The sequence below is a fragment of the Mauremys mutica genome, chromosome 3 (genome assembly GCF_020497125.1).
Source record: "Mauremys mutica isolate MM-2020 ecotype Southern chromosome 3, ASM2049712v1, whole genome shotgun sequence".
In the NCBI taxonomy this organism is placed as follows: domain Eukaryota; kingdom Metazoa; phylum Chordata; order Testudines; family Geoemydidae; genus Mauremys; species Mauremys mutica.
This window is the reverse complement of record NC_059074.1, coordinates 148,244,648-148,265,053: the sequence shown is the minus strand read 5'-3', so window position 1 is coordinate 148,265,053 and position 20,406 is coordinate 148,244,648. Positions and strand designations below refer to the sequence as shown.

Here is a 20,406-nt window from a genome sequence, read left to right as displayed (position 1 = left end):
GAGGTGTAAACCCTCAGGAGGAAAAGAGCTGCATTGTGGTCTCCAAGACAGAAGATCTAGAAGTTATGGATGCAACTGAGAAAAGCAAAACAGGCTGAACCTCCAACTCTCTTCCCAGGAAAGGGGTGGAAGCCCCATTGCCTGAAGCCCTGAAAATGTAACTGGACAAAGTCTGGGCAAATCCATGGTAGGGAACAATCCTGTAATGGCTGTGGTGAGGGGGATGGCCTAGTTTGGACCTTCGAGATCTCCTCCGTACCTAAACTGATATGCAGCATTGAGAGACAGTGTTACACAGTGGTTATAGCTCTGGTCTAGACAGGCACAAGTCTGGAAGCCAGGACTCCCAGTTCTATTTCCAGCACTGTCACTAATGTGCGACTTTGGGTTAACCACCTTACCTCTCTGTGCTTTAGCCTCTGTATCTGTAGACTAGGATAATTCTATATAGCTAGCTAGAGATTATAGGCACCACCTATGTGTAATGTTGGCTGACACATCCCATTACATAGGCGGCCAAGATCCTGTAGGATTAAATTGGTTAACACGTGCATGTCTGTAAAGCAAATCTGGTTTGCTCCCACCAGTGTCATTGGTAAACGGCTTATTCAGTATAATTTCCTGCACACGCTATCCTACGCCAGCCTTGTCACCCACACAGCCTAGCCAGCTCCCTGCTCACTCTACCGCGGACGGGTGTTATTTAAGGAGCCCAAATCATCACCAGGGGGAGGAGGCAGGCCCAGAACAGCTTAACAAACGCAACCCACAGCTGGGAACTGGCTGGATAAAAACATCTCGGGCCCCCAGAGCATCTTTCACACTCACACGGATTTTCTCTCACCCCGAGCCGCACGCACACACATTTAGGCAGCCGCGGGGGGAGGACGCAAGCCGAAGCTTTCTTAAAAAAAACCCAACGAGGAGTCCTGGTGGCACCTGAGAGGCTTTCTCAGTGTTAAGTATCAGAGGGGTAGCCGTGTTAGTCTGGTTCTGTAGAAGCAGCAAAGAATCCTGTGGCACCTTATAGACTAACAGACGTTTTGCAGCATGAGCTTTCGTGGGTGAATACCCACTTCTTCGGATGCAAGTGAAGAAGTGGGTATTCACCCACGAAAGCTCATGCTGCAAAACGTCTGTTAGTCTATAAGGTGCCACAGGATTCTTTGCTGCTTTCTCAGTGTTGTTTGTTTCGCCCTTCCCCTTGAGGGGCTGCGTGCTAAGCTGTGCCACCTCTGGAGCCAGCCACGGCCCAGGCCGGACACTGCCCAGAGTCACAAAGGACGCCCCCTCCCGTGTTAATCTTCGCATGGAAACAGCCCTGCAAGGTGGGGGGGGGGTGACGGATATTAGCCGCTTGGCTCCTGGCAGTGGGGGTGGGGGCAGCGCAGGGAGATCCCGCGGGCTCTGGGCGGGGAGGGGGCTGCCAGGGGCGTGTCGGCGGCGGGGGAATCCCGGCCGGCAGCTGCCGGTGCCAGCGAGGCGTGGCGCGGGCTGACAGTGGCTCAGGAGGGAAGCGCCTTCCGGGTTAGGGGAGGCGGGGCTCCGGGCTCAGCCCGAGCTAGGTTTGCGCTCGGCCCGGGCAGCGTCTCCATTCGGCTCCGGCTCGCCCGCCCGCCGGGCATGACTCCGCCGCGGCCCCTGCTCGCCTTCCGGCCAAGGACCCTGCCCCGGCCAGGCCTCTAAGCGCCCCCTTCCTGGTCCCGCCTCCCCTTCAAGCCCGCTGCAGATTCCCCCCTTTGGACCCCCCAGCCCGGCCCCGGCTCCCCCTTTGCACCCCCAGCCCGGCTTCCCCCCGCTCCTGTCCGAGATCCAGCGCCCCGCCCCCCCCCCGCGCCCTCTCTTTGACGCAGACTCTTGCCCCCTCCGCCGGGTGCTTGGGGGGTGAGCGACCCAGCTGCGCGCCCGCTGCCCCCGCACCATGTCTGGGACGCGGGGCTCGGAGAGGAAGGAGAGCTCGGAGCTGGAAGAAGGGCAATATGACTCGGGCATCTACTCGATCCCCTCCATCCGCTCCCTGCCCGGCCCGCCGGAGGAAGGGGAGCACCCGCCGGGCCTCGGGGACACGCTGCAGAAGGATTCCGGCCCCCTGGGCAAAGAGGGAGCAGACACCCTGGAAGCGGAGGAGAGGATCGACTCTTCCTATGGCTCGGCCTCCCTGACCGAGCCCCTGGCCGCGCTGGGGCAACTCCCCGAGGAGGAAGCAGAAGCCCTGGAGGGGCTCAGCCAGCAGCAGCTGGAGGCGCTCACCTACATCTCGGAGGATGGCGACACGTGAGTGACCTTGTGGCTAGTGCTGCTCGCCCCCAGGCCCGGGAGGGACACCATAGGGAGGGGAAACTAGTTTCTGTGGCCCCATCCGTCCTTGGCCTCTGAGAGCAAGGGAGCCAGTTAGTCCTGCTTGTGGTGGTGGCTGTGATGTGGACACTTGTCCCTTGGGAACTGAGCAGCTCATCTCACACAGGGCCACCAAACAGCCATTACATGCAAATGACTTCCAGCCACTGCTGTTCTGTAGTCTCACCGACACTAGTGCCTCAGAGGTGAGCGGTTCTGTGTCCCATTCCTTCCCGAGCCTTCCCTCCCCGCCTGGCATTGGTTGAGTCTGACACCAAGAGATAAGAAGCTGTATGTCTTTAGTGAAATGTGCCCGGTATTTAACAATTAATCTAAGACTGGGCTAGATCAAATGGAACAAGCAGAGAGAAAAAGAAATTGCACAAATCCATTTACTTCTCAGATCTGAGCTGTGGGACATGCAGACAGAGTTAGGGGTCTGGATGGGATGTGTGGTTGGCATGATACAGAAATACATGTGCCAGTGAGAAGCTGAGTTTCTTCTTGTTTTGTGGCTGCCAGGAAAATGGGAGGCAGGTTCCATGTACAAAAATCTTTTCACCTGTGAAAACTCAAAAGCCCAAAGCTCTGGCAGCAAGGGAGATGACTCACCTGCATAGGCTGCTTTAGGTTGTAGCCACGTGACCAAATCCGCTATGTTGAAGAAAACCTGATTATGAAACACTTTAGTTCCCTCTATGCAGCTGGATTGAACCATGTTGGGGGTATATGGGTAAACTGGCTACAGCATAACATGTGGCTCATATTCCTAGACCTAAAATGCCTTTGCAGGTTCTGTGGCTGAAGCTGATTCAGTTTGTAAGGAATTTTTGTGCACCTAAAGAGGCAATTGCCTAACCCTGTATCCCTTCTACTCCCCTGTTACAGCTTTAGGTGCTATTAGCCTCTCTAAGGCCTAGTTTATACTTACAAATCAGATTGAGCTGTCATGCAGGGCTGTGAAAATTTCCACACAGCACCGTAGTTAGTTTGACCTAATCTGATTCCTGGGTGTAGACTGTGCTAGGTTGATGGAAGATTTCCTCATCTAGACAAGCCCTACATGCTGTGACTTTGGTGTGTGCCAGGGGATCATTGTTTTCCATTCCGCACTGTGTCTAGGAGATGGAATCTGTTGGAGAGGCTTCTGCTGATTTATCTGGTTCCATCTTGTAAGGTGCCTGAACCTGTTGCTTGTCATACTGGCATCAGACCCTATCATAAACCTTCTACTAACTGGAGAAGCAATTAACCAATGGTGTCACTTTTCGCTCCCTCTCGACAGGAGGCAGCTTTCCAGAGCTCTGCAAATGGCTGCAGCTGTGCTAGTGCATGTGCTCTCTCTTTCCCCCTCTCCTTTAAATTGCTAGTGCAATTTAAAACAGGAAATCTTCAAAGTGTGTGTGTGTGGGGGGGGAATGTCTGCTACTTATGGGGAGGCCTTTGTGAGTTAGTGCTTAGAGAAGTGGAACTGAGTCTGAACTCCTGGGTTAGATCCCTAGACCCTAACTCTGAGAGGGAGTGTGTAGTGCAGGGGTAGGCAACCTATGGCACAGGTGCCGAAGGCAGCACACAAGCTGATGTTCAGTGGCACACTCACTACATGGGTCCTGGCCACTGGTCCCGGGGGACTCTGCATTTTAATTTAATTTTAAATGAAGCTTCTTAAACATTTTTAAAACCTTATTTACTTTACATACAACAATAGTTTAGTTCTATATTATAGACTTATAGAAAGAGACCTTCTAAAAACGTTAAAATGTATGACTGGCACGTGGAACCTTAAATGAGAGTGAAGAAATGAAGACTCGGCCCACCGCTCCTGAAAGGCTGCCGACCCCTGGTGTAGTGCTTAGAGCAGTGAGGCTGGACTCCTGCATGCTATTCCCCACGCACCTGGGCCTCATGCTGAGCACTCACAATTCCAGTTGAACTCAGTGGGTCCAAGTGCTCAGCACCTCCCTTGTGTTCTCAGTTTTTCTGTGTGTAAAACGAGGCTAATAATGCTTACAAGGCTTAATGGATGAATGAAAGGGGCCAGAGAGGGCCCAGGGTTATTTTTTGTTGTTCTAGGGAGGCAGAGAAGATGACCCAATAGGCCTCTTCTGTTTCTGATTGTAAATTGCCCAGGAGCAGCAAGAGGAGAATTTCAGTTTTCCCATCACATGCCTTGCTTGAATTCATCCCGTGAGGCAGGGCCTGGGCTAGCATTAGAACCTCCAGTGATTATTTCTCAGAAGGTTCATTGAGCAATAGCACTTCCTTGTAACCATTCTAATTATGAACACAAAAGTCCAGGGTTTAGAGCTAGTAGTTCCTGTTTCTTCAGCTGTCTGTGTTGATTCAGTCCCTGATCCTGAGTGGGTGAACCATCCATGGTCTGGTGGGGGTAGAATGTGCTGTTGGATGTCCAGTGTCTTTCCTGTGATGCACTTTCTTATTGGTCATCGGGAGCTCTGTCGTCAGTCTGACAGTTGTGATGAAAGTTCATCAGTGGAGACAGAGATGAACTTGTTACTGGCCACTTGAAATCCCATCAGGAGCCTCTCATGGAAACGTGCTTCAAAGGGTGTAATTGATGTAGATTGGGAGCCAAAACTGTGCCTGCAGAACTGAACCAGCTCTGCTCTGAAAACAAGAAGGGGTTCTGATGAGGCAGGAGGGGTTAACGTGTTAGCCAGCCTGCCCTGGAGAAATGGGTCTGATCACAAGTGAAATGAGTTAGGCCTCTGCCTAATCCTTGGTGAACATTTGATTGAGTTACAAAATCTACTGCATAATTGGTAGTTTTCTGGTTTGGAGATGCCAGGACTAGAATAGCAGGGGGGCTGCAGGTCACGATTGAGGTATATTGGCCAAGCTGGAATAGTAGGAATGCTGCAGGTCAGGAGTGAGGGATCAGCAAAGTTGTGGGGTGGGAGTATTCAGGGACTGGACTAGCAAGAAGTACTGCAGTCAGGAATGAGGAATGCCAAGGAGGATTGTGGGTCAGGATTGAGATGTGTTAGCAGAACTGGATGGGTGAGATTAGACTCAATCTCTGGAATAGCAGGGGGCTACAAGCCAGGACAGAGAGATGTTGGCTGAGCTCTAGCTGGGGGTTGTTTGACATGGCAGGAGACGTGCTCCAGTGGTGGGCTGCTCCCAGGCATGCCAGCATTATCCTCTGCCTGGTAATGTCCGGCTTCTCCTCTTGAACTGACAATTTGTCTCTGCTAAATTGGATCCCAGGGGACTGACTCTCTGTGGAAGTTGGAGAGGGGTTTTCCAGCCTGGGAAAGGTCTGGCTGGCTCTGGGCAGGCCAGAAAGTAATGCTTTATTTGTGTCCTGGGCTCCTAAAGAACTCACCCTCTTCTTAGGGAGTGACTTGGAGAAACTCCCTGCCTCTTGCCCTCACCAGGGAGCTGCAGAAAGAGAGTGGAACAGGCTGCCCGTTGTTGTTTTTAATGGGGGATGAGATAGGATTTTCATTCACATTCCTGCTCTGGGCAACCCCCGCACCACCACTAATAAAGTGATGCTGACTGCTTTCCCCACGCCTGTAGAGATGAAGTGGATCCACTGGCATGGAGTTCATGCCTCAGTTTCCCCCATGTGTTCCAAGTCAAAGGTATTTCCTCTTCCCGTTCTCACCCTCTTGGGCTAATACTCCGGGGCAGCCAAAACATGGCCCCTGGAGTTCCACCAGGCCGAGACCTATACCTCCAACACAGGTGGGTTTATTGGAAATCTCCAATTACATTTGGATGAATAGACTACATATCCCAGCCTGCAATGCTACACCTTGCCCTGAGTAACCAGGCCCCATTGCATGATGGGAGCCCTAGTGCTCACAGGATTCACCTCCATATGCAAGAGCAGGTGGCAGCCCCTGTCTTCAAAGTAGGGGTGTGGTGTCTGCAGCCCCCTCACTTGGGCAAAGCTCGGGGGTCCCCAGCTCAGCCCGCTGCCTGGGAAACAGGCTCGGTGTGGGGCCAGAGCTATTTTGGTCGCGCCGAGGTCTGTCTGTGTGGTGTCTCAGAGGAGGAGGGGAAGCCTCACTTCCTCCCCCGAAGTGCAGTTAGTGTTGGGAAATCACGTGCTGGTGACTGAGGGTTGATAACAAGGGATCAAAGTGGGTGCATGAGTTCATCCACGTTCCAGTCCCAGGGGAGATGCATTTCTAGTCTTCTCTATGGGTGGTGGTGGCTAAGGCTGATGGGCATTTTTCTTGCTTTGCCTGGGATGTTTAACTCTGGGCTGCTTGCAACTGTTCAGTAATCACCGTGTGCCCTAGGCCCTCCGCTGAGTGTCTCAGAGATGAGGCAAGGTCAGCAGCTCCCCACAGTGACTGAAGGCAAGAGACCAGCTGCCAGCACATGACCAACTGTGCTGTCCTGAAGCAGTGTTCTTGCAGCAGCATGGCCGAGATTGTGCACACTCAAAGTCACTGCTCCTACGCTATCGCTCACTCATCCCCTCCAGGAGGGCGTTCATAGTACTGATTGTGCCATTCAGTTTCACACCACAGTATGTTCAAAAGAGATAAAAGAATCACTGGCGCCGGGAAAACCCTGGGCAAGCTAGTTGGAGTTCAAAGAAGGGCAAGTAAAGAAGGGTCAGGTGGACTGAGTTATGGGGAAAGATTTAAAAAGCCTGGCTATGGGATGACTGGGGGAAGATGTGTGAATTTGCCATTCTCCGCAGGACATTGCTGCCCAGGAGGGGATGGGTTGGAATTAAGCAAATGGAGATTTAAGTTGAATCTTAGAAAAGCTTCCAGACACTGAGACATATTAGGCTAAAATCGGCTCCCAAGGGATGGTTTAGAAGCCCCAGTAGCTCAAAATCAAACTGTAATAAATGAATATTAGAGACCAAATCCTTCCCTGGCCCCTGCAGGACTGGATGGTCAAACAGGGCTTTCCACCTCTATCGTCTATGATTCTAACAGGTGACTCTTCGGCTGGTCAGACAGAACACAGAATATCTCCTTCCGGTGGGGTTTGGCGTTGGGAACGTAACTTTCTCTCGTTTCGAGCAGTCTGGAGCCAGAGGTGTCAGTGTCTTTATACGAGGTTGATCACATGTCCAGCTAACTCATTCACCTAGGGAATCACTAGACTGCACGTTCCACTGCTGCTTCATGTGCTCTGGGCTGCACGTGTAGGGGATTCAAGAGGCCAGCTGCCCTTGTTTAGAAGGGACACTCCCAGCTCTAGGCTTAACTAGGCTTAAAACCAAACAAAAGGTTAGTAAATCTGCAACAGGGAACAATCCTGGATGGGATCTAATGGGGCTTCCCTGGGCCAGATTCTGCCACCCTTATGTTGGGTAGCACGCTTGAGTCATCCTGTTGTTTTCAGTGGGGCTGCCCACAGAGTAGGGTACCATTCAGTGTGAGGAAGGTTAGCCCAGTCTGAACCTGTGGTGCTTGTACATCCATTTTTCACTCCTTTTCTCCTCTATTATTCTGGGGTGCTTCCCCCTCCCATTGATTGTAATGGCCTTAAAAAGTCTGTCCCTGTGTGGGGTTTGGGATGGTAGAAGGGAGGGATCCTATTCCCCATAAGAAGGCCATAAAGAGGCCTCCTGCTTCCATTTCCCTAGCTGACTCTCTCCTCCTCCTTCCTGGAACGTACTCAGGAGTGTGTGGCTTTCCCACAGGACCCACTCATACACAAAGAGCCTTCTGCTCTGATGGTTTGGCCTCCAGGTGCCAGCCAGGGTGGCAATACCCCTTCCCCCAACACTGGCAGCAGCACTGGCGCTGTCTCTCTTCAGATGTCATTGCATTGGTCACATGTCACAGCTGTAAAAGCTGGAGATGTGGGTATGTTTAATGGTAGCTCAGACTGTGCAGAGATTGAAGCATTCGCCCAGGAGAGATTCCCACTTTCCTGGGTGAGTGGATTTTTCATGCCTGGGCCCTGCCTCTAGCAGGGAACTTTCCATTCGCCTTTATCCCGTGCTTGTCTTCTCTCTCACCCCAAACCATCTCCTGCTGTTGAAACTGGAGGATAGTGATTGAAGGACATTGGCAGAAATGTGTGTGGGGAGCTCAGGGCTGGAATGGTGGGGGGGGGCAGAGGCTGTGGGTCAGAAGTGAGGTGGGCCATCAGAGCTGTTGGTGGGGAGCCCAGGACTGCAATAGCAGAGATGCTGTAGGTCAGGTGTGAGATGCATTGGCGGAGTTGTGTGGTAACGGTTCCTGCTGTTCAGTTTCTGTTCGCTGAGGAAGGGGTTAGCAGGGCAGGTTAAAAGGGAGAACAGGATAACTGGAATTCCCCTGCTGCTCTCCTCAGGAATGTGTGCTCTGTTTTCCAAATCTTCCTGCTGCTGGCTCTATTTCCTCCTTTCCTCCCATGAACAATTAAGTGTTTACTGCAAACACTGGTATTTGCATGATTTCCCATGCCTCTGCTGGGAGAGAGCAGAGAGAAGAGTGTGAATTTTCTCTTTAACATGTGGGCAGGAAGCAGGGGTGGGGATGGCAGTTATATAGAACAAATAATGTCAGCTGTTTGATTCCTTGTTCTGGATACTTGTAGGCGGAGTGGATGGATGGGACTGCAGGGCAGTGCCACCTGACTAGGGATCTCAAAGCCCTTTACGAATGGGAATAAATTAAGATTCCCAGCCCCTCCCAGATCGGGATCTGCATTACCAACCCCATTTCTTTGAGGGGAGAGACTGAGGCACAAAGCCTAAGTGTTTCCCCAAGGTCTGATAGCAAGTCAATGGCAGAAGTGGGAACAGAGCCCAGGATCCTAGTCCCTTACTCTAACCGCAGTGAATCTGTGGGGATGCTAAAGCTTTTCTTGCCATGTGATTGGGATTGTCCCCCAAGCGTAGAAGCCATAGTTCTCAAGTCATCCTCTCTCTGCTTTTTCCCTCTTTCGGGTCCATGAGCTGCTTGGAGCAGGGTGTAGAGCCATCCAAAGCTGTGTGTGGTGTCAGGCTGTGTTGTAATTGATCCAGGACCATCCACCATGTTACAGCAGTGGCTGTGCTGCATGCTGAGCCCCCTGGGAGATTCTCGGGAATAGAACTCTGACCCTCCTGCTCCAACTGGGTCTCTCCCAGTTCAGCTAAAAATAATCTCCATTAGCTGCTCATGGGTTCAAATCCCCATGAGGGAGCAGTACAGATGCTATGACCCACAGCTGAGTGCTCTGGATCCCCTGCAGCAGAGGGTGGTGATGAATGTATGTTTGCATCTGCGTTCTCTCTTTGCCTGTCTGACTAGTTCATTACAATATTATTATTTCTGCTGCAATAGAACCTAGAGGCCCCAACTGAGATTGTGCCTAACACAACAGGGCCCCGGGACAAACACGGAGCTGGCAATTTCAATAGACCAGGGAAACAAATGGTACGAGAGGAAATGGAGGCTGAGGAAGGGGAAGGGTCCCCTTGCCCGAGATCACCTAGCATACTGGTGGCAGGTCTGAATGACCTATCCACGGGGCCACACTACCATCATCCTTTGCAGTTCCATCAGCCCCCTTAACTGCCCTCCTGCACACACCCCTTTCCCAACGCAACAGCCTACTACATCATTCATCCAGAACTGCTAGTGCTGGGGGCGGAATAAGCTGGTGGAAGGGTGAAAGGGGCAGAGTTAAGGGTGCAGTGTGTGGTCAGTGGTGTATGGTAGCTGTGGCAATGAGAAGGCACATGCCTGCAGGTGAAGGAGTAGAGGGTATATTTTGCTGGTGGCTTGCCTGCCCATTTCCTTGCTTTTGGGGTTTGTGTTAAGTGTGTGTGTGGGGTTGGTTTTTTTTTTGGCAACTTCAACTGCTTGGCAAAAAAGTCGTCTTTATGTTAATAATTGTGGTGGTAGTCATGTCGGTCCCAGGGTATTAGAGACAAGGTGGGTGAGGAAATATCTTTTATTGGACCAACTTCTGTTGGGGAGAGAGAAAAGCTTTCCAGCTACATAGAGTTCTTCCTCAGGTGTGAGTTTGGGTCTTGTCCTCTTGGCTGTGGGGTGAGGCAGCTGGCCAGGCCAGTGGTATTCTTGGAGCTGTATGGTCATCATTAGCAATATTGAGGCCTAGGAAAACGTAAACAAGGCTGAGGCCTCCATGCCTCATGCTTATCAGGGCCAGGGGGTTTCCACTTTGGCACAACATAATCCTGACCCCTCACTTGCATCATCATGACGCCTCATTCTGTAACAGGGCCGAGGCACCAATCTCTCATGCCGCTGGCTCATCCCTCAGCTCTGGTTCTGCACGCGGAGGACTTGAGACAGTTGGGATCTCTATCATGTGGCAGTCCTTGACTTCCTGAAACAGGCATAAAGGGGGGAAAAAATGCAGAAATGAGACTCTGGGAGACAGAGTGCAGGGGGAGGGAAAATACTCCCAACTAGGCATGTCCTGGATGGCACCAACTTCCCGGTGAAAGTCCCAGGCACTGATTCAGCAAGACTAGCAACCCACTGCATGTCTCTAGTGCCTTTACAAGGCAGACCTCAAAGAACTCTACAGGGCTTTAAAGGTGGGGCAGTCGTATTCCCTGTTTTACAGGCAGGGAAGGTGAGTCCCCTCACTAGGCCAGGGTCACGCAGCGCAGTCGCGTTAAACCCAAACCGTTCTACTGAGAGCTGGGGGCGGATCAACAGACGGGTTTTCAGCCTTAAGCGTGTGACTGGCCCACCTTTCCCCGGCTACCAGTTCTGGGTATGACGTGGTGCATGTGTTTTAGGGGGGTGGGGGATTCCTGTGGGTGTGGACTGGCTTGGTAGGAATTGCAGAGGGCTCCATGTACTTTCACGCCAGGCCTGGCCTCAGTCCCCTGGGAGTTGTTTGGCTCCGAAAAGTGAAAGCAGCAGAAGTTTAAAGTTCAGTCAGACTTGCCCTGGAAAGTCCCATGTCCCGTCTGCTGGGACTTCTTATCTAGTGCATAGGAGCAAGGCCGTGCCTATAGCCCTGCTGAAGGCAGGGGGACTGGGAGGGACGCCGTGGGAGCTGGCTTATAGAATCAGGGGCTGTCCCTGGTAAATGGAGAGGGAGGCCAGCCCAGCTGCAGGAGCCACCAAGGACTTTGTCTACACTGAGGTTGCCTGGTAGTCCCCCAGTGCCTTTTCCCTGGTGTTGGTAACGGTGCAGTTGCTAGGTAAATGGGGCCCAGTTGCTTTCACCGCCATGCCTGCTGAGCTACACACACCTCTGCCAATGCACCTCTGTCGTGACCAGCAGCCTCCACAGCCCCCCTTCCTCCAGTGCCGTCCAGTGGAAACCTTGCCCCCCCCCCTCCCCCGACAACCAGAAGCTGGTTCCAGTAGGTATTTTCCTTGCTGAATGCCCCACATGCACAGCTGTCAGTTGCTCTTCCCCCTACGCTGGGAGCTCTAGCTGTGCAGGGGGCCCTGGCCCCCTCCCCCACCCCTATTTGTTGCTCAAACTGTGGGTGGCCACTCCCTCCAGTGCAGCGAGGGAATTCCCCATGCCCATGTGACCTGGGGTTTCCCCCGGGGCAATGCAGTAAGGCACAGACGCTTGGCTTGGCTCTTCCTGCTGCTCATTCTGCCTCAAGGGGACCAGCTTGGGGTCCCCTGGATCCTGGCTGCTGACAGACCCGAGCTTCTGTCCCTGCTCAGCAGTGAGGTCGGGATAAGCTTCCAGCATTGCCCAGAAGAAGGCACCAAAGTCGCCCCCTGTAGAACTCCTCCAGACCAAACTAGTCCCTCCCTCCACCAGGCCCAGTGTGTCATCCAGGACACCTGTTCCTCCACCTTCCACGCCCTCCCCTGAGGGCGCCCCAGCACTCCAGCCTTTACCCTGCGGTAGTCCCCTTGGGGGAGCTGCCGAGACCAGACGGGTTGAGGTGCCCCCAGTAAATGAGCAGCACCCCTTATCTTACTCGCGAACAGCAGCTTCTCCATGCCTGGCCCGTGGTGGCACCTGGACAGGGCGCAGCTGGTGAAAGCTGAGCCCAGGTGTGACGGAGCACTGCTGGCACCTCCTCTATAACTTTGGGACTCCTCAGTGCTGTTAGTGCCTCAGTGGCTCCCCCCTTGCTCCCGTCTGCAACCAGCCAGAAGATTGTGTCCTTTCCAGTGAGACCCCCCACACTACTTTGCCCGTTCCTGGCCCCGTTACTGCAACACACTGTGAAGCCACCTGCCCTGAGAGCCGGGTGCTAACGGGCCCCTAACAAAGCCACCATCCCCACCACTGCATCAGACTGGTGCTCTGCTCTGCAGTGAATGCCGAGTCCGGTTCAAGGACCCTGCGGTGGTGTGCAGAGCCTTCCCTGAGGTTGGGCCTAGCTCCCCTGGCAATCAGCTTTCCCCACACCACCGGGCCGTCCTGCACCATGTGGGAGCCAGAGCTCTGGCAGGAGCTGGCCTCAGTCTGGAACTGCCTCCCACAGGAGATCAGAGACCTCACTGTGAACAGATCGAAATGCAAAACTTGCCTCTCACTTAGCCTGTAGCACACATGCAACCACCCCCTCATTCTCACCCCCTCCCGCGCCGTACACGCTAACCCAGCTCTCCGTCCCGCAGCCTGGGAGCGGGGCCTTGAAGACAGAGTGGAGTTACTGTTTCTATCTTTAAATGCCTTGGAGGTGCTCAGATGCCAGGGGGATGGGGGCCAGGTTTAGCTTGGGAGGGGGTTCATGGCTCTGCTTGGGGGTGGCTTTTGGCGCTGAAGTAATGACAGGCATTCTGTGCGGGGCTGGAAATTCCCTTCAAGTGTCTCACTCTTGTTCTGACTGCTCAGTGTGCGACAAGGACCGGTGTGAAACTCGCACGAGTGCGGCTCGTGGGATCTCACACGTGTCTCTTGGTGTCTGGGGCCCTGGGCTCCGGTCTTCTGCGCAGATTCCTGTGGGGGCTGAGAGTTGGGCCTAGGTGGGGCTGCTGGCTTTAGCAGACAGTGGCGGGTGCTGAGTCCTGGTAGATCTAGTTCCATCTGGTCAGCTGTGCCCCCTAACCCAGCACTGGTGCTCCCATTTGGGGTGAGGGGGGCTGGGAATCCAGTTCTGGTTTTTCTCTCTCCTCCTGCTGCCCCTGGCCCAGTTCATTCCCAGAGCAGTCAGATCCGGGGCAAAGAATATTTGAAGAATATTTGGGTATTTGAAGAATCCAGCTCTGGCTGCTGTCCTAGCACTGGGACTCCAGAGAATGGCAGGTGGTCTTTAGCTAATCTCCTGGATCCCTCCCTGCGCTGTGTCCCACGCCCCTGCTGCCTGCCCTTGAGCCAGGAAAGCAGAAGTGCTGTGGCTGCAGGGAGGGGGAGGGAGTGGAATTCCCCTACCAGCTGCTGGCCAGTACTAGGTTGTGGTTCTGTTGCTGCAGCATCTCCCTGGGTCTGGGGGATGTATTCCAGGCTCCCTAGGCCCTTGGGTTTGTGTCCCAGCAGGAAGGACTCTACCCTTCCTGCATCTGAGAGTCTTTATGGGTTACTGGGTCTGGGTCTCGGACAGGAGCTGGAGGGCTAAGCTCTCATGGGCTCTGCAGGGGCCTAAGGATCCCCTCACTCTGCTAATAGGACTTGGGATTCACTCTGGCCTGCTTAGCTACCTCTCTGGCTGCTGAGCTGGCAAGAGGTGGGAGGGACCTCTATTGTCTGTGAGGCTCTTTGGACTCCTAGGATGAATGGGGTCCCTTCTGCCCACGATCTGTCCCAGGCTGCCTCTCTGTGGACCCCAATCTGCTTGCCCATCTAGAGTGTCTGCCTGGGACACCCGGGCTGGCTGCAGTGGGGGCGACTGTCCTGAGCTCAGGTGGGGAATGGTTGCGGGCAGCAAAGAGCAAGGGGGTCACCTGGTAACACCCTTGCAAATGGGCTGCTCTGCCCACCCTGCCTGTGCTGGGGAGAGCCTGCTTGGAGAGTGGGTGTAGGCCAGTGAACCCACCATCACTGAACCTGTTTCTCTAAGTGGCCCATGTTGGCAGGGAGCTGCTCCATTTCCTTCTGCCCGACACCAGGAATTGGGCACCCTGGGGATCCGCTCCCCTGGTTGGGTGGGTATGTCCGTGGCATGGGCATTGAGGGGTTCCTCTCCCAGCTCCAGGGCTGGGGGCATGGAAGTGTTTCTCTCTGTGGGGTACCAGTGTGGGAGTGACAGGCTGGCGCCATGTAGGAACCGCAGCACTGACCCATCTCCTCCTCTGCAGGCTGCTGCACCTGGCAATCATCCATAGCTTCCCAGCACTGGCATTCTTCTGCATCACCCACCTGCCCACGGAGGTGCTCGAGATCCAGAACGACTTGTTCCAGGTGCGTGCGTGCGCACGCGCTCCAATCCAGGTCGTCCCCCGCCAGCCCTCAGGAATGGCCTGGCATGTGAACCTGTCCAGATTAGCCATTCCCCACACCCCCGTTTCCCCAGACCCTGGCCTTGTTCCTCACACCCTCAAGGCTAGTGCCTGGGCCCCCCTGGGTTCTGTGATGCTCTCACCCCCAGGGTCAGCTCTGTAGGTATTTGGGGTGCCTTGGTTGAAGCAAGTCATGCAGACAGCTGCCTTTGGCTGGTGTGTGGGGTACCCAGATAGGACCCTGAAAATGCAGACGCTCAGGCTGGCACTATATGCAGCCCCATAGTTATCAGAGATTCCAAGCCAACATGAGCACCCCTGTGGGTGGAGCTGCCTGGATTTCCCCTCCCCCCCCCCCCCCGAGTGAAGTCTGCAGCGTTCCCACTTCCCCTACCCAGGGGAGGCTGTGGGGTTGGTAGCTTCTGCTATTCCCATGGGCCCTGCTGGGATTGGTCCACTGCATGATGGCCTTGCTGTCATCCCCTGCCAGCTGCCCCAACCGGTGGGATCCCTGTGTCCTCCCGATGCCGCCCCTGACCCCTCACTGTCTTGCCGCCCACAGACCCCACTTCACCTGGCCGTGTACCTTGAGCAGCCCACCGTGGTGAGGGCACTGATCCACAATGGGGTGAACCTGGCCCTGCAGGACCGCAACGGCAATACCCCTCTGCACGTGGCCTGCGAGCAGCAGAACCTACAGTGTGCCAAGCAGCTGCTGCAGGAGCCAGGGGAGAGCACAGAGTCTCGAAGGAGCCTGCAGGACCTGCAGCTCCAGAACTGGCAAGGTGAGGAGCAAGGCAGGGGTGCCAGAGGCAGTGCCCAGCTCCGTCGCTGCAGGGTAGGCGTGTGATGGGCGCAGAAACCGTCTGTTTGTTCGGTGTTTGTGCTAAGCACTAGATAATGGGGCCCTGGTCTGCAACTGGGGCTCCTCGGCGCTACAGGAATACGGTACAATAATAGCTGCCTCTGGGTCTCTCTCCTCCCCAGGCTTAGCCTGTCTGCACATCAGCACCTTGAAGGGGAACCTGCAGCTGATGAAACTGCTGCTGCGGAGTGGAGCTGACATTAACGTCCAGGTAGTACACAGGCTGGTGGGTGAGGGCAGCGGGCCTTGGCACTGCCAGCTGTATTGCTCTGTGCACCTTCCCCAGATCAGTATCCTGAGGAGTCCCTCTAGCCTCCCAGTTTCTGGAAGCTGGTTCCCCAGGTGGCAGCAGGTTTGATGGGGCATGGGCCCTGGTGGGCACCAGACTCCCAAGTGGAGTTCCCAGCTCCATGCCACTGTTCTCCTGAGCAGAGAGAAGTCTCCAGATCTGCCTGGTGGCAGGCAGGGCCAGCAGGCTGGTGGCAGGTGCCCATTGTGATGCAGTCTGTGTGCCCCATCGGGGTTCCATCCCCTCGCCCTGTGCCCTACGCTGGCGGCTGCAGGGGTGGGACAAAGCAGGGCCCATTCTAACGCCCTGGGCACTGCTGATTACAGGACGGCACAAGTGGGAAGACGCCCCTGCACCTGGCAGTGGAGAGCCGTGACCGCGAGGCAGTTCAGTACCTGCTCAGCAAGGGGGCCCACGTGGATGCCCTGATGTACAACGGCTGCACCCCGCTACACCTGGCCGTGGGCAGGAAGGATGCCGCCATGGCAGCCATACTGTACCATTCGGGGGCCGACACCCTGCTGAGGAACATGGAAGACGAGACTGCCCAGGACCTGGCCGACGGCAATGACGACGTGAGTCTGACCATGCGCTCTCCTGTGAGGAAACACGTGGTGGGGTGTCCAGGGAGGAGGCCGTGACCCTGGGACAGGAGTGTTGGAGATGGTGGGTGAGCCAGTGCAGGAGGCAGCGCTGTAGGGCTCAGGGCAGGAGCAGCAGCTTGCAGTTGCCCTGTCTGTCCCCACCTCGCTCAGAGCGGCATGGCAATGGGCTGTGTACTCTCATCAGCACTAACCCCCCATTAGCTGTGCACTTCCCCTGGGGTGCCTGGGCTGGCTGGGCTGTGTTGGCCCCGGCTTGAGATGCAGTCAGTTCCCAGGGAGCATGCTCTCCCCTAGCCTCTCCAGCACTAACCCTGATCTCTCCATGTCCTTTGCCTTGACAGCTCCTTGCCCTCCTGCCTTTCGATGACCTGAAGATCTCGGGAAAGCTGGTGGTGTGCTCCGACTGAGCAACCAGACTCTGACTTCTGGGGCCGCCCCAGCGCCCTTGGCTCCCCACACCTGATGGGACCCCACTGACCCAGCCATGGCACTACAGCTGGCAGAAGCAGAGCCAGCTCAGGAAATCATTCCCCTTGTAGCAGCCTCCATGGCCCCCGACTCTCCAACCGAACTCCCTTCCCTGAGCAGTTGGAAGTTGGAGGAAGTTTCATGCGCTGCATGAGACCCTCAGATGGTGCCTTCGGGGTGGCGGCTGCTGTTGCTGCTCTTTCCCCTGCCTGCAATGGGAGTAGCCAGCAGGGGGCTCTGGTCTCAGACTGCATGGAAGAGCAGCTGGGAGGGGGTGTTTCCTGGTCCCAGATTGTGCAGTGGGGAGTGCTTTTTCCCCCCACACCTCCAGACACTGCTGGAGCAGTTGCAGGGGCTCCCACTGCCCTTCCCCGGGAGACACAGACTCTCATAAACCCTTCTTCTCTACCGCCAAGATTTGGACCTTATGATTCCCTCAGTGACCATCAGGGGCTGCATGCTCTGACTTCTTGCCGCCTGAAGGCTTCAGCACCCCCAGGAGCAGAATTGCCCTGTACCCCAGCCAGCCCCTCCCCCAGCCAGGAGGGAGCTGGGCCAGATGGGACATGAAGATGAGCAGGAGGGAGCCGCCCTCCTGTGGGCGGAGCTGGGTGGGGAGGTACAGGTCTCCTTCTGGGGCAGGGCCCATCTGCCTCTTCCCAAGGTAATCAGATTCCCTGTCTGTCTCCCTATGTGAGCCTAGCTTAGCTAATGCTGCTCCCTGCTTGGGCAGTTCCATCCAGCCAACCTACACTCCCAGCTGCAGTCATCGCTGGACTCGCAGAGAAAGGAGGGGCTGGGAGACCTGGTGTTTTATCCCCAGCTCTGCTGCTGAGTGGCTGCATCACCCTGGACAAAGTGCCTGTCCCTGCCTCGTGCCTCAGTTTCCCCCTCTGAAAGGGTGCGGGGCAGTGCACACAGGCTTGTGTGTGGGTAGCTTAGTCCATTGACAACAGTAAAGGACCTGGAGATTCTCCAGTGAAAGAGGCTGGAGAGGGGCCCAGGGTTCTTCCCTGATGATTAGTCACTTCCCCTCTTGGGGCTGCCATGTTTCTGCCCACCCCACCCCCGGCATGGCTGCCTCTCTGTGGCAGGTGTGTAGATAGTGAGTATAGCATTTGAGAGCCAGTGGGGGAGCCGTGGTGCCAGTGACCCCATCTAAGCTGGCGACAGTCTCAGCTCGCTGCTGTTATTGGGTGGGGGCAAGTCCTGGATGGCGCAATCGCCCGGGATGCTCTGGAGGGCCTGCTCCTTTCTCCCCAGTTCTTGGAAGGGCAGCTGCAATAGAGTTTTGCCTGGAAAAGCTGCAAAACCTCTTAGCAAGCACTTTTTGAGCCTTGGCGTAGCCTCTGCCTCCCCTCTGGGCAGCTCAAATCATTGGCTGTTTCTCTCCCCTACCCTTCCCCCCTGCATTTTAGCACTTACTCACACCGTCCTGTGGTCACAAATGAGTTGTTTACTGGCCTCGGCTAAAATCTAGTGGCAACGGCTCTGGGGCTGCTCAGACTAGCTCCATCTTCATTTTGATGTGACTGGTGGGGGTCTGCCCAGGACTAGAACAGTGTAGGGGGGGATGTCAGAGAAGAGCTAGAGGGAAATTATTTTTCAAAGGGGGAGCCTTTGAAAATAATCATCTCAGGAAAAAAAACACAGAAAAATCTGTTCTGTGCTGCCCCCTTGTGGCTGTTGATGATATTGCGGCACCTCCCCTACGTTGCTAGGTCTCAGTGCTGAACCCCTGGCAAGGTGTGGCTTGTTGAATCCTCTGGTGCCTGGGACAGGGGAGCTCTGGTGTCGTGCTAAGTAAGCACTGATGGCCTGAGCTGTTGCCGATGGTTAGGGAGGGGTCATTCAAATGTTATTTAAAGAATAAAATAATCAATCCTCTAGCAAATGATCTCTGTGTTGATACCACTCTCCTCCCCCTCCCTCATGGCTTTGTGCAGAGGAAGCAGTGAGCCCACGGTGGCTGCCACTGCTCAGCCCCCAAAGGAAGTACCCCCAAAGGAGCTGGGGTGAAGATGCACCATCCTGTTGCCAGTGCTGGAGCTGTGGTTCTGGAAATACATGTGCCCAGAGCCTGTTGGTGGAGGCTGACCACCAGTGTGTGGGGGCGGTGCCTGGAGAAGTCTGGGTGCCAGGCTTGAGCGCTGCCCACTCGGTTCTTGTCCCAAAGGCAAACAAACAAACTGGGCTTTTGTTGGCTAAGTTGCACTTGGATCATTCCAAAGGGCTTTCTGCAGGAGCCTGTGTGGCTCAGAGAACTGCAGTGGTGAGAGCAGGGGCCTGACAGTCAACACTTCTGGGCTCTATTCTCAAGGGGGGTGGGGGGAGTGTGGTCTGGTGTCTCACAAAACTGGGTGACTGGGCAACGAAGTTGCAGATGAAATTCAGTGTTGCTAAATGCACATTGGAAAACATAATCCCAACTATACATACAAAATGATGGGGTCTAAATTAGCTGCTACCACTCAAGAAAGAGATCGTAGTGTCACTGGGGATAGTTCTCTGAAAACATCTGCTCAATGGGCAGTGACTATCACAAAAGGTAACGATGTTAAGAACCATTTGGAAAGGGATACATTAGAAAATATCATAATGCCACTATAAATCCATGGTATGCCACACCTTGAATGCTGTGTGCACTTCTGGTTGCCCCATCTCAAATAGGATATATTAGAAATGGAAAAGGTACAGAGAAGGACAACCAAAATAATTAAGGGTATGCAACAGCTTCCATAGGAGGAGAGATTAAAAAGACCAGGACTTCAGCTTAGGAAAGAGACACCTAAGGGGGATATGATAAAGGTCTATAAAATCATTAATGATGTGGAGAAAATGAATAAGGAAGTGTTGTTCAATGAAATGAATAGGCACCATGTTTAAAACAAATCAATGGATGTACTCCTCACAGCGCACAGTCACCCTGTGGAACTGGTTGAGGGCATGTTGTGAAAGCTAATGCTATAATGGGATTTTAAAAAGAATTTGATAAGCTCATAGGAGGCTAGGTCCATCGCTGGCTGTTAGGTGGTCATGGGCACAACCCCATGTTCTGGATGGCCCGAGCCTGGGCCTCTGACTGCCAGAAGCGGGGACTGGATTGATCGCTTGATAGTTGCCTCCTCCTGTTTGTTCCCTTTGAAGCAGCTGGCACCAGCCACCTTTGGAAGACAGGATATTCTGCTAGACTGGGGGGAGGGATAGCTCAGTGGTTTGAGCATTGGCCTGCTGAACTCAGGGTTGTGAATTCAATCCTAGAGGGGGCCATTTAGGGATATGGGGCAAAAATAAATAAAAATAATAATTGGGGATTGGTCCTGCCTTGAGCAGGGTCCCTTCCAATCCTGATATTCTATGGCCCATTACCCAGAATGGCCATTCTGATGGCTAGGGGAGGAGACTGGCAGCCAGGGCTGCAGGCCTCTATCCCTCAGTTATCTCTGCAACCACTTTACTATGTTCCTAGGTGAGTAAATTCCTCCTCGGGTGCCTCAGCATCCTACTCTATACATGGGGAAACTGATGCCCTCCCCTTCCTGAAGTGGAGTGGGCAAAGCACCCTGAAATCCTGTGATTGGG

The 20,406-nt window shown here is 54.4% G+C and overlaps 1 protein-coding gene across 1 annotated transcript; it reads left to right on the top strand.

The window, feature by feature from the left end:
• Positions 1-1,487: 1,487 nt before the first annotated feature.
• Positions 1,488-18,731, top strand: NFKBIE (NFKB inhibitor epsilon). Its single transcript, XM_045011490.1, has 6 exons — positions 1,488-2,274; positions 14,457-14,559; positions 15,160-15,382; positions 15,585-15,673; positions 16,078-16,326; positions 16,698-18,731. The coding sequence occupies exons 1-6, from the start codon at positions 1,922-1,924 to the stop codon at positions 16,761-16,763; spliced, it is 1,083 nt and encodes a 360-aa protein (XP_044867425.1). The 5' UTR covers positions 1,488-1,921; the 3' UTR covers positions 16,764-18,731.
• The last annotated feature ends 1,675 nt before the right edge of the window (positions 18,732-20,406 follow it).

Coding starts and splice junctions, on each gene's coding strand:
- NFKBIE (XM_045011490.1), top strand. CDS start 1,922: ATGTCTGGGACGCGGGGCTCGGAGAGGAAGGAGAGCTCGGAGCTGGAA. Junction 2,275..14,456: donor ATCTCGGAGGATGGCGACAC/GTGAGTGACCTT, acceptor CCTCCTCTGCAG/GCTGCTGCACCTGGCAATCA. Junction 15,383..15,584: donor GCAGCTCCAGAACTGGCAAG/GTGAGGAGCAAG, acceptor TCTCCTCCCCAG/GCTTAGCCTGTCTGCACATC.